Source organism: Felis catus, chromosome D1 (genome assembly GCF_018350175.1).
Source record: "Felis catus isolate Fca126 chromosome D1, F.catus_Fca126_mat1.0, whole genome shotgun sequence".
NCBI classification, from domain to species: domain Eukaryota; kingdom Metazoa; phylum Chordata; class Mammalia; order Carnivora; family Felidae; genus Felis; species Felis catus.
In genome coordinates this window covers 10,246,131-10,260,283 of record NC_058377.1, presented here as the reverse complement: position 1 = coordinate 10,260,283, position 14,153 = coordinate 10,246,131, and the positions used below count along the sequence as shown (strand labels likewise).

The window sequence follows — 14,153 nt, the reverse complement described above, 5'->3', positions numbered from 1 at the left end:
TAACTAATAAGTAAGCTTTGTAAGAAAAGTTAACTTTAGGGGTGCCTGGGTGGCTCAGTCTAGTTAAGTATCCGACTCTTGATCTCAGCTCAAGACATGATCTCACACTTTATGAGTTCAAGCCCTGCATCAGGCTCCAAGCTGACAGCACAGAGCCTGCTCAGTATTCTCTCTGCTCCACCCCAACTCATGACTGAATGTACTCTCTCTCTCTCTCTTACTCTCTCTCAAAATAAATAAGTAAACTTAAAAGATAAAATAAAATTAAATCAATGTTTTAAAAAAAATTTAAGTAAAGTTACAGCCTGAAACAATTTGCATTACATAATCCAGGAAATTTTTACCTTGGATTCAGTATCGGGAAAAAGTGAATGCCCTCAGCTGGAAGAACCAAAACAGCTTTCTATTATCAGAGAATTAAGATATTATAGTCCATTTGCCATCCCTTCCAGGAAACTGAAGTATGTTTAGTTCTCAAGTGTAATAAGGAACTAATCACACAGTGCTCCAAAACACATCTCTTTGTTTTCTTTAATATGCTTTTAATTTATCAGGTATTAAGTAAGTAACTCAAATTATTTTTAAGTATTAAATAAGTAAATGACAAAGCTGTGCCTTCAATGCTTTAAAACCATTCTACTTCCTTATCTGCCAAAGAAGCAAGAGAAACAGCCAGAACCTGGCTAGTTCAAAATTATGTTGACAACTTCTGACAAATCAGAGATGTTTACCTGATCAAGCCCTTCCCCAACTTTCCTGAGATTCTGTAGTTGGTAAACTTCTAGGCTTCTTCCATCATCTTGACAGCACAAATCAATTACAACACAGCCCTGGTCCTCAAAGGCATTGATTTGATGAAAAGTAACAAAAGGTTTACTGTAGTACATCCCTGGAAGAAGCTGTAGGGAAAATACAAAGAAAAAGAGATATTTTCTTTTTTTCTTTAAGGAACAGATCCACAAAGTTTAAATTAAAAAGATTCCTTCCTCCCCTTTAAGTGACAGGCCTAGTAAGTATAAAAGGTAGAATGTGGAACATAGAAGCAAACACTTTGATTTAAGCATTGCTTGCTTAGGTCATCACATTTCATATTAATCAATGAACTGGGGCTATTTGATATAAACCAATCAACTGTCACAACTAACTTAAAAGTCCTTATGAAATAGGGCCCAATGTTTTGAGGTATAAATAAATTCTAGACTTTATCTTACATGATTGAATAGAAAATACTGCTTTTGAGGCACCTGGGTGGCCCAGTAAGTTAAGCGCCCAATTCTTGGTTTTGGCTCATGTCAAATCTCGTGATTTGGGAGATGGAGCCCCTTGGGCTCTGCACTGACAGTGCAGAGACTGCTTTGGATTCTCTAGCTCCCTCTCTCTCTGCTTCTCCCTTGCTGGTGTGCTCTCTCTCTCTCAAAGTAAATAAATAAACTTTAAAAAACTATTTAAAAAAAGAGAAAATACTGCCATTAAGTAGCTTATGATGAGTTAAGTGATTATTTGAAAAATGCACTTATTATCAAAATAGGATTTTTTGTAATGAAATTAGGGTACAGTAAATTTAGGATATCATCTCTTTAGAAAGGCAAAAAGAAGACAAAATACCATAGTGTTACTAAACAGGAGTATAGAAAGATATTTAACAAACGCACTTTGGACTTTGGTAGGATTATCATATTTACATAGCAAGAAGTCATAGAACCAAGCAAAAAATTATCATTGCAAAAGTTACAGAAGACTTCTATGTGAACAACATTCTCTTTAGCAAATATTATGACATGGAAAAATTCATGCTAATATGCCAAGGTTTCTTAGATGCCATTTTAGTTGAATCAGATAATTAAAAGTAAAACCATTCCTTACAATTTTCTAATATGCAAAACCCACTGTACTCATTAATAAGTAGCTAGCCCCACCTACGGAAGAAGGTAATATCCTTGATTACAAATGTCTTATACCAGCAATATCCAGTGACAGAAAAAAAATCAACCATATACAGATTTGTCCATTTTCAAAACAAACATAGTCAAGATACTCCACCTGTCCAGTGTGCTTATCCACCACATGAAACCGTGTATTATACTGGGGTTCCCAGCTTATTCCATCTGCAAAGGACTTTCCCCGGATTTTAGAAGTGACAACTTTCCACAAATTCATCTTTAGAGGCTGTTCAATGAAGATTATGTAGTTCCTTGTCATTCCTGAAAGGTTCCAGCAAATAATAAAATGGGATTTAGTAAATTAGAATTGTCTGAAATGTGACGGTTATGGGGATTTATCTGAATGCCAGGACATAATACTTCTAACCTAAACAAAAGCCAGACAGAAATAATTCTCCACTGCTTCCCAGCTTTGCCTTACATATTTCTTGTTCCTACAAAAAAAAAGGGAACTGCTCAGAACAGCTTGGGTTGAATGCTCACAGCTTGCTTTTTATCTTCCTTATTTTTCTTTTTAAATTGGTCAGTTTACGAACCAAGGGAAGAAGCATAATATTAAAGTGTCATTTGTGATCAAGATGTTTCTTCTGTAATCCTTTTGCTATTTATCCTGAAGGTTAAGATTCAGCAGCAGATTGGCTATAAAGGTTTAGAATGCAGAAAATAAATATTCTGAGAAAAAGCTGAAGCTATCAAACAGAATATGAATTTCCCCCCAAAAAAACATAGTCAAGACCTTTTCATGAAAATAATTACCTATGGCTTTAAAGTTACCTAAAATTTTGAATTCTGTCAATTTTTTTTATGGTCAAATAATTTTTCTCTACTAAGACTTTACTTTTGTAGAGCAGTTTCAGGTTTGTAACACAATTAAAGGGAAGGCACAGAGACTTTATACCCTGTCCCCCCCCACACACAGCCTCCCTATCATCAACATCCCCCACTAGAGTGGTTGGTACATTTGCAACAGCTGACAAACTGACAACCCATCAAATGCACCCAAAGTCCATAATTTACATTCTGGTTCACTTTTGATGTTGTCAATTTTTTAGTAATTGCCAGGATAAAAAGTATGTCACTAAACAAAATAAACTGAAGTGGCATTAAAATGCAACCTTGGTCTCATCAGCATATTTTGATAAGCGGTATCAACACAGTATATACGAACACTAGCTTGTCTGCTACAGCGACGTTTAAGGCACATCCCAAAGTAACGTGTGTTATATTTGGGCTTACCAAAGCTATGATAGTAAGAAGGTCTCATCCCCTCTGCAGAGGCAATAGAACATATCACCTGGGCTCCATGGATTGTCTCCCCAAGATCCACCTTCTCTGGAGGAACTCGAATAACATTATAGCAAGAACCTGGAAAACAAAGTCCTGTCTTATTTATACACATTCTAAAATAAAATACAACCCTTGCACTCATGGATTAGAGATTTATGCAATATATGCATGACATCCATATTTCATAAAGGGTTATTTCTTTTTTTAATGTTTATTTATTTTTGAGAGAGAGCGTGAGGCACAAGTGGGGGAGGGGCAGAGAGAGGGAGACAGGATCTGAAGCAGGCTCTGCACCGCCAGCAGAGATCCCAATGTGGGGCTCGAACTCACTCAGGAACCATGAGATCATGACCTGAGCCGAAGTCAGATGCTTAACCAACTGAGCCACCCAGGCGCACCCATAAGGGTTATTTCAAACAAAGACTTGGATAAAAAAAAAAATATATTAACTTTATGAAAGTCATTAGCTAAGGTTTTAAAATGATACACACAAAGTAATCAACCAACGGTTTATTGCATTTTTTTTCATGATTACTAGCTAAGTTTATTGCATTTTAATGCTCTCAAAAGACTACCCTCTCACTCCCTAAAAATGAACTCATTCTCTACTTTATAGGAAAAGATCAGGTAGCAGGCAAGAATATCCTCTAATTCTACTTGTCCCTCTCACCATTCCCCAATCCCTACAATTACAATCTCCATTTGCCCCCACACCCAACTCCTGTCCAGTCCTCTGGATCCCTGGGGTCACTCCAAGTCCCATCTTATCCTTTCTTAATGTATTCATGCAATTGCCTTCATTCATGTAATTATTCATCTTACTACTTCTGCAAGAACCAGCTCAGGTAACCAATCCTCAAGTAGCCCTCTCTGATTCTTCCCCACCCTAAAGGTATTTGGTGCCTCTCCTCAATGCCCTGATTATATCCTGTACAGTCATAAACTTATCTTATTGCACTATAATTTTGTGCTTGTTTATCCGCTTCCCAATAGACTGGTGAGCTCTTCAAGGGCAGAAATTGTGTCTGATTCATCTTTGTATCCTCAGTACCAAGCAAGAACTTAGCGTTCAGTAGGCACAGTAAAAATAGCTATTGATGGATTACTTAACAACTTATGTTTGTTAAATTATTCAGTGAATAGGGGCACCAGGGTGGCTCATCGGTTAAGCATCCAACTCTGGCTCAGGTCATGAGCTCGCAGTTCATGAGTTTGAGCACTGCATTGGGCTCTGTGCTGACAGCTCGGAGCTTGGAGCCTGGAGCCTCCTTCAGATTCTGTGTCTCCCTCTCTCTCTGCCCCTCCTCCACCTCTCAAAAATAAATAAACATTAAAAAATTGTTTTAAATCGTTCAGTGAATAAACAAATACTGAGGTCATATTGAGTTATATTTCTGGTATTAGAATTGCCAATGCTGCTCCTGAAAAACTGGGGTAACACATAACTTTGCAAACACTCAGCTTCTTTTGGAACAAGATAACCCTTCTGTTCTCTATTCATTTATTCAGCCATTACTTCTTGAGGGTCAACTATATTCCAAACACTCTTCTAAGTGTCCTAAGTTTATCTTCCAGACACTTATACACAGCAGGGTCCAAATGTACACAAGCCTTTTCTTTTACAAAGCTCAGATTCTAATAAAGCATCCAATAAGTAAAAGTATAAAGCATCGGATGATGATAAGATCTATAGGGACTGGGAATAAGTGTATATGGATGGGGGCCACTGTTTGCAATTGTTGATAGGGTGATCTGAGAAGGCTTCACTAAGACAGTGACATTTGAGAAAAGACCAAGAGGAGGTGAGGAAGAGAGGCTTGAGGATATCTGGGAGAAACACATTCCAGGCAGAGACAAGAATAAATGCAAAGATTCTCAGCCAAAAGTAAGCCTGGAGTGTCCAAATAATAGCATGAAGGCCAGTGAGGCCTTGTCAGAGTAAGCAAGAAAAGTCTGAGATGAGGTGGGTGGGCTAAAAAGATAATTGGCTGATATGCTGACAATAAACCGAAATGGGGCAAGGGTAGATGCCCAGAGAGCAGTTGAGAAGCTATTACACCAATTCACATGCAAGAGGATGGTGGGCTCAAACCAGAATGCCAGCAGTGGGGGTCATATGAGGTGGTTGGATTTTTTAATTTATTTTGAAGGCACTGCTGCAATTGCTTTTTGACCAACTGGATATGGATGTGAGAGACAGATGTGAAGGATGATTCCAAAATTATCATCCTGAGCAACTGGAAGGATGAAGTTACCATCAGCTTAAATGGGGAATCTTTTAGGCAGAGAAAATTTAGGGGAAAAGTTCAGGAGTCTTGTTTTAAATAAGTTAATTTTGTAACACCTATTAGACATCCTAGTAAAAACACTGAGTATTTTATATCAATTTTATATCCAATTGATATAAAATACTGAAGGGGTCTGAGTTAGGATATAGATGTGTTCTGCGCACCCATTATATATAAAACATCATGCTTTAGACAGTGATGAGTTATAAAAGCGATAAAAGACCAGTTCTACAGTTCCAAAAGTACCATATTACTATCTAACAGATTACATACATTTCATTAGTACTAAAAACTACTTGGATTGATTATTTAGAGGATTTCTGTTCATTTTTTAAAGCCTTTAAAAATGCAGGGAAATGCTTAAACAGTTAAAAGCTTTTTATTTCTTAAAGACAGAAATTACCAGCAAGCACTTTATTATGAGAATCACTAAATTTCTCCCAAACACAACCTCTCTACAGCTACATGTACATTTGCGCTCCAGTTCAAAAACTCCGGTTGAACTGAACAATCAAGGAAGGAGGAAGACGAAGAGGAGGAGGAGGAGGAAGGGGAGGAGGAGGAGGAGGGGGAGGAGGAGGGGAGGGGGCGGGGGAGGAGGAAGAGAGGGAGGAGGAGGGGGAGGAAGGGGAGGAGGAGGAGAAGGGGGAGGAGGAGGGGAGGGGGCGGGGGAGGAGGAAGAGAGGGAGGAGGAGGGGGAGGAGGGAGGGAGGAGGGGTAGAGGGGGAGGAAGACAGGGAGGAGGAAGGGGAGGAGGGGAGGAGGAGGGGAGGAGGAGGGGAGGGGGAAGAGGGGGAGGGGGAGGGGGAGGAGGAGATTCAGTTTCAGTTGAGATTAGAAGATAAAGAATTGCTCATCTCAGTGGTTTAAGTGACAAAACTCACTAAATTTAACCAGTATTAATTAATGAACTGTTCTAACTGCAAGTTGTGAAGCCATGAGCAAGACAGACACATACCCAAGAAACACCCAACAAAGGAATGCCCAGAGGAATGACCTGCCCAACGCTGCATCTAACTCTGGGAGACTCTTCAGGACTTTGTATAATAGACTGAGGCAAAGTACCAAGAACAGCCACAGCCCCTGATGACTGGTGGCAGGGTTTCTCAAAGATCCAGGAGTCACTTGCACCAAAATCACGTGGGGACCTTGTTAAAATGTGCCAAGATAAGGGGTAAGGGGGCGATTGAAATGCAGATTCTTGGTCCTTTTTCAGGTCTACTGAACCAAACTCTCTGAAGATAAAGCCCAGTAATCTACATTGCTAGGAAGCATTCCAGAACATTCTGAGGCACACTAAAGGCTAAGAACCACTGATCTAATGACTACTTATTTTAGAATATATAATTCAGAAAAGCTAAACAGTATCTATCATATTATGAACTAGTTACCAGTTATCTACTTGATTAATAGACTTAATTTATTAGGAAATGTACTTTTTGTCAACCATATTTTAATTAACAAGAAAATAGTTTTTAAAATAGGTCATCTACTTAGGAGAATTCTATGCAGCCTGATTCTGGGAAATGTTTCTTGACATAAGAAATAATTATTATAATATTTTAATACATTGTTAAGGGAATAAAAAACAGACCAGAGAAGTATATAGAATAGGTACCATTTTTAATGAAATTTTTTAATGATCAAAAAAGATGGAGGGACAAAAAACTGCGGAGTTAGTTTACCCATTTCCTGAAACATTTTACCTAAAAGGATGTTTGCTGTTTCCTATAACAGCCTTGAAGAACATATTTCCTACTCAAGATCAGGTAATAAAGAAGAGGATAGAGGAGCGCCTGGGTGGCTCATTCGGTTAAGCATCTTGACTTCAGCTCAGGTCATGATCTTGTGGTTCATGAGTTCAAGCCCCACGTCGGGCTCTGTGCTGACAGCTAAGAGCCTGGAGCCTTCAGATTCTGTGTCTCCTTCTCTCTCTGCCCCTCTCCTGCTCACACTCTGTCTTTCACTCTCTCTCTTCCAAAGAAATAAACATTAAAAAATACATATATATATGGAGAGAGAGCTGGGTGATGAAGTTTAGGATACCTAGCTCTACTTGAGCCAGCAAAAAACAAACCTGCACTATGCATTTTAATACACAGTCACCTATGTCAATATGGACAAGTAGACACAAACACCCTGCAAAGCCAATTACTCACCAAAGGCACACATTAACCTACACAAAAGCTAAACCATACAAAGGTTTCACAGGTTATACATGATAGACTGATGGACAGGTTAAGACAGATAGTCAGAAATATCGAACACCTACCCATTTCTCTTCAGAGAGACATGCACTCAGGTTACAGGAACATGAATTTGCATGCTCTGACAGTCTTCTGTACTCAGTAATAAATAATTACGAAGACAGTCTAACAGAGTGACTTTGGGTGTGATTCAGACTTGCTGGCAAGACTGGCCTTACACACTAGAAACTTGCCTAACCAAGTATCTTACACAGTCTCCAGATTCACTGCCCTTGTCTGTAAAATGGGGGCAGTAACAGTACCTCTCTCAGAGAGTCGTTATAAGGACTAAATTAAAAAAGTATATTGAAAAATGTTTAACACCAGGATATACTAGGCACTCAATAAATGTTAGCTATCATTATTAGCTATTAGAAGTTTCTGGAGCAGATTGGTAGGCAGTTGGAAAAGGAGTTGTGGATGACCAGGAAACAGATGTGATGTAAATGGCTGGAAATACAAACACACAATAACCTTAACTTACTTTGTAGTGTATTTTTCCCATAATAAAAATAAATCCTTTCCCGTGTAATGAACAATATACTTTCCCCACATCTGTTTGCTGTACCATTCTAAATTTCTTGTACTTATAGTGTGATTTTTTTTTTAATTCAAGTTTGAGAAATACATACTGAAAATCCCTGTAATGCCTGTAAGCCAAAAACCACAACAGAACATAAAAAATGTAAGTCATGCTGAAAAGGTCAAATAGCAAATCAGTTGCTAAGCATATGTGCAAAAGGACCATAGAACACAGTAAATTAGGTACCTTCAGCTCAGTTATGCAACTTTGGAGATTTCCTTCTGACCCTTTTAAACAAAGTTCCCTATGTCTACACCTTAACTATAATGGAACACTGGGAGATAGTTAACTCCTAATTATTTTTAAAAAGACCTCCTTCCCAACTTTACCATGTGACCCATAGGAGTTCCCCATGTTGTAAACTGTTCCATCAGCGTCATAGTGAGGATGTGCAGTTGCTCCATTCACAGCAATGAATTTCCTCCAGTCTACCTGCAAATTTAAGACCATCAGAGACTTTTAAATGCTAAAATGGGAAGATCTCTACTTACATTTATCAACAGTAGGAATGTGTCAGATATCTTAAAAATAAGATATGACAACTATAGTCTAAGCCCTAATGTCTCACCTCTAAGAAATCAAAATTATTTTTCCTTCTAAAGAAATTGAGACTAAATAATAAATAAAAACTCCACCACCACCACCACCACCACCATCAAATGGACAAAAATGATTATCCAGTAAGAATTCCCCATCCCCCACCAAGATTGCAGGAAAGTTCAAAAAATAAGAATTAAAGTTCTGGTCCAAATTTAATTTAATTTTTATTAATGTGTTAGGTGAATGCAGGAGGAGCCTAGACAGTCTCTAATCCAATTCTATCTGTAGCTAGGAAGAACATGAAATGGCCAACTTAAATCTGTACTATTGTATTTTTCCTTTACTATAGCCTTCAGATATTAGGACTAAGGAAGACATCTAGAATTATCTTTAAGGAAAACCAACCTCACAGGGCTAGATCTACTGAGGACAGAAGGTGCAGAGTAATACCCTGAATCAGTGGGTAACTTTTTTTTTCTTTGTTTCATAAAGGCTCCAATTTCTTCTTCAGATAACTACCCCTCTAAAAAGTATTCGGAAAGGAATGAAATGTTAGGGTCTATTTTATTCATTTTTGTAAATGTTCATTATTTTTTATTTTTGAGAGAGAGAGAGCGCAAAGGAGGGGCAGAGAGAGAGGGAGACAAAGGATCTGAAGTAGGCTCCGTGCTGACAGCAGGGAGCCTGAGGCAGGGCTCCAACCCACAAACCATGAGATCATGACCTGACCTAATCAAACACTTAAACAACTGAGCCACCCAGGCGTCCTTATTCATTTTCTTAAACTATATTTTACCTTTTCGGTTTTTTCCAGAGTTTTGATGTCCACTTTGTTCATAAAGTTGGTCTCAGTACTAAGGTAGTAGTCACCCTTGTACTTCACGTAGTTGACATTGGTGTTGTCAGTTATTGCTGAAACCAAATCCCAGAGTTACTTAAACACCACAACTTACTGTAGCACAGTCAGAGCAAGAACACAGTTTAAACATCCTCTTATACCAAAAAAAAAAGAAAAAAATTCTACTTCAAGATATGTATTTATATAGATTGACATACATCATAATTAGTCATCACTATCACCCAGAAATTCTGAGCACAGTAAAGGCTGCTTACCAGGCACTTCAAACTTTGATAAGAAACGTTCAAAAACATTCTTGCAGGGGTCAGGGACAGCCAGTGTGCCAAATTCTGAGATCACAATTCGATCATGAACACTATTGGCCTTATAAGTATCACTCTGTAGGAACTTGCTTCTATACGTCACTGTGCCCTTCTCCATCCTGAACTGGTGAAGCAAAGCCATCCCATCAAACCAGTGATTGTACCTTCAGACAGCAGCAAAAACAGAAAGACAAATATCAGTAAGAAAAACACAGGGGCAAATGAATGCCTTCAAATATAGAGATAAGGAAGTGGAATGGGTTCCCAGCACAACCTGTTTAGTTTGAAAACTTGAGTAAGAGATGACACCTTTTGAGTGTATCCTGAAATCCAACGGAGAAGAACACCTTACATTCTTCTGACCCTTACTCCCCTGTCAAAAAACTCACACTTACAAGGTTGAAAATAACACTCCAAACTGGTGACTCCTAAAATAAGTCTGATTTTTACCCTATAGCCAGGAAAATAGCATAAGAGGATATGAAATATTTGACATTCTCCAAGTTAAAATGGGTTCCTAAGCTTTAAGAAATAATAATCTTCATATCTTATGTATGTATTATGTATTCCATTTACTTTAAATTTTTTCAAATTTATCAGAATTATGCTAAAGAACAAATAAGATTATTAATCATCTTGGTACGTATGATTACAGTAGAAATTATCTATTTCAATAATGGAATATAGGGGCACCTGGGTGGCTCAGTCAATTAAGTGTCCGACTTCAACTCAGGTCATGATCTCGAGGTCCGTGAGTTCAAGCCCCACATCAGGCTCTGTGCTGACAGCTCGGACCCTGGAGCCTGCTTCAGATTCCTGTCTCCCACTCTCTCTGCCCCTCCTCCACTCATACTCTGTTTCTCTCACTCTCAAACATGCGTATGTTAAAAAAAATTTTTTTTAAATAACGGAACATCAAAAAACTATAAGGAAAAGTTTATAGCTTTGCTTTTAAACAATTCTTTTTTATTTAATTTTTTTTTAACATTTATTTATTTTTGAGACAGAGAGAGACAGAGCATGAATGGGGGAGGGGCAGAGAGAGAGGGAGACACAGAATCGGAAGCAGGCTCCAGGCTCTGAGCCATCAGCCCAGAGAGCCTGACGCAGGGCTCGAACTCACGGACCGCGAGATCATGACCTGAGCTGAAGTCGGACACTTAATTGACTGAGCCACCCAGGCGCCCCAATTCTTTTTTTTTTTTAATGTTTGTTTGTTTTTGAGAGAGAAACAGAGCACGAACAAGGGAGGGGCAGAGAGAGAGGGGGAGACACAGAATCTGAAGCAGGCTCCAGGCTCTGAGCTGTCAGCACAGAGCCTGACGTGGGGCTAGAACTCACAAACTGTGAGATCATGACCTGAAGCCAAAGTCGGACACTCAACCAACTGAGTCACCCAGAAGCCCCAGTGGCTTTGCTTTTAAAAGAGTTTCACATCATACGGTCTTTTCTTTCATGTGCTTAATACGCTGAATGCTTAATATGTCTTCAGCACAGATAAGCAAGGCTAACACCATTGTGTTAAAATGCAATGGCCCTGGAAGCAAGGAATCAAAGAAATATTTGTATACCTGTGTTTATAGCAGCATTATTTATGATAATCAAAAAATGGACACCTAGTGTCCATTAAAAAGGAAGGAAAGGAAATTCTGTCACATGCTACAACACAGAATAACTTTGAGGACATTATTATAAACAAAACAATCTAGTCACACACACAAAAAGGTAGAGTTTCAGTTCTGCAGGCTGAAAAAGTTCTGAAGATCTGTTCCACAACAATGTGAATAAACTTAACACTAACCTTTACCTCTAAAGATGGCTAAGATGGTAAATTTTACATTAGATGTTGTTTACCACAATAAAAAAATGCAGGAAATAAAATTAAAAGTAAAACAATACTCTCTTTGCCCAGTGATTTGAGATGCCATCTTATAATAAATTAAATTTCTATTAGTTCTTGGGTTTATTTCTTGGCTTTCTATTCTGTATCACTTGTTTATTTATTTATGTACTGATATCACAATGTTTTAATCATAGAGTGTTTATAGTATTTTTTAATGTCTGAAAAGGCTAGTCCCTTCACTGAAAATCTTTTTTTCATGTTTTCTTGACTATACTTGCATATTTATTTTTCCATACAAACTTTAGTATTGATCTAATTTCCTTTAAAAGCTTGTTGGAATTTTAAAGATTGTATTAAATTTTAAAATTAACTTAGGGAATACTGACATCTTTATGATGTTGAATTATCCTATTCAAGAACACAGGATGTTTTCTCATTTGTTTGATTGTGTCTTTTAGGAGTCTTGTGATTTTAGAGATAGAGTGAGTGAGTGAATGAGAGTAAGGGAGAAAGGCAGGGGGAGAGAGACAGAGGCAGAGAATCTCAAGCAGGCTCCATGCTCAGTGCAGGGCCCAACATGGGGCTCTATCCTATGACCCTAGGATCACAATCTGAGCCAAAATCAAGAGTCAACGGACTGAGCCACCCAGGCACCCCAAGGAGTGTTTTAAAGTTTGCACATTTCTTATTAAGTTCCTGAATATTTAATCTTCTTTGTTGCTACTGTAAAAGTTTTTTCTACCATTATGTGCCCTAACTAGTTATTGTTTGTGTATATGAAGGCTATTGATTTCAGTAGGTTAATTTTACATCCTGTTACCTTACCTTTTATTGTTTGAATTGGTTTTGTCATTGATTCTGTGTGGTCTTCCAGATTTACTAGGATATCATCTGCAAACAGAGAGTCTTACCCTACTAATCTTTGGGCCTCTAATCAGTTTCTTTAGTCAGACTGTATTGGCTACATCTGGTTGAAAAGCAGTGGAATAGGGGACATCCTTTCCTTGCTCCTATCTTGAAACACCTATAGTGTTTCTCATTGTATTATCACTGGTTTTAAGATTAAGAGTAAAATATATGTGTTTGTGTATGCATGTATACATATATACACACATATATAAATACATAAACGTGTATATATATACACACATACACACAAAATGTATTATATGTATATGTCTATATACATATACACATACACCTTTATATCCACATACATATATTTATATATAAATATATTATTACATATATATTGGATGTACATATATTTACCTGTATGTGTATATATGTGTATGTATGTATATAAAATCACATTAAGAAAGTATCCATCAAGTCCTGTTTTCTTGAGTATTTTTATGAGGAATGGATGTTGAATTCTGACAAAAGTTTTGTCAGCATTTATAGAGATAATCCTATGACTATTTATCCTGAGACCTATTAATATGGCATATATTAATGGATTTCCAAATAATGAAACTACTTTGCATTCTTGAAATTAATCCTACCTCATCATTGTGAATTATATTTTTATATAGTGTTGGATTCTATTTGTTATTAAAATATTTTGTACTGTATTAGCACTATATATTTTTTATTTTTTTCATTGATATTCATAAGTAATATGAATAAATAAATTTTCTGTACTGTCTGCATCATGTGTAGATAATGAACATTATACTTGTTTCATTTTCTCTGAAATGATATACAGAGCTTTAGGACTATTTGATATTTGAAGGTTTGGTAGCATTTCTCTATGAAGAAATCTGGGCCTGGTGCTTTTTTTGAGAGGTAGATAATTAACAAGTACCCCTTTTTCCTCTATAAAAACTGTTCTGTTCAAACCTGCTATCTCTATGAATTTTGGTATTCTGTGTTTTCCCAGAAAATTATCCATTTCACGAGGTTCTGAAATGTATCTGCATAAAGGCCTAGAAAGTCTCGTAAATTTTATCTATTTCAATGGATTTCTTTCCACTACCATTTCCTGTTTTGAATATTTGTACTTCCTCCCTTTTTCTTCTTGATTATGTTAGCTGGTAGTTTCTCTGTTTTGGTAATTTTTTTTCAAAAAACACTAAAAACAAAATAATTTCAATAATCACTGCTATTCTTATCTAAATACCTCTAAAACTACAATACATAGTCTCAAACACAATACTTTGGGTATAACACCAGACACTCGGTTTCCTCATTTAAGAGACTTCACGTTCTTTTGTTTTCTTTCTTCATTTATTTTTGGTTACCACCTCATATTGTTGACTCACA

General features: G+C 37.3%; 1 protein-coding gene across 2 annotated transcripts in view; it reads right to left on the bottom strand.

The window, feature by feature from the left end:
• Nucleotides 1-14,153, bottom strand: part of BCO2 (beta-carotene oxygenase 2) — a 46,140-nt gene that overhangs the window by 17,343 nt on the left and 14,644 nt on the right. For both annotated transcript variants that reach the window (XM_045038291.1, XM_003992357.6), the window contains exons 3-8: nucleotides 9,998-10,209; nucleotides 9,681-9,796; nucleotides 8,674-8,776; nucleotides 3,177-3,305; nucleotides 2,041-2,201; nucleotides 732-899 (exon numbers count right to left, since the gene is read on the bottom strand). In XM_045038291.1, the coding sequence (XP_044894226.1) occupies nucleotides 732-899; nucleotides 2,041-2,201; nucleotides 3,177-3,305; nucleotides 8,674-8,776; nucleotides 9,681-9,796; nucleotides 9,998-10,209 (889 nt within the window). The remainder of the gene's footprint in view (nucleotides 1-731; nucleotides 900-2,040; nucleotides 2,202-3,176; nucleotides 3,306-8,673; nucleotides 8,777-9,680; nucleotides 9,797-9,997; nucleotides 10,210-14,153) is intronic.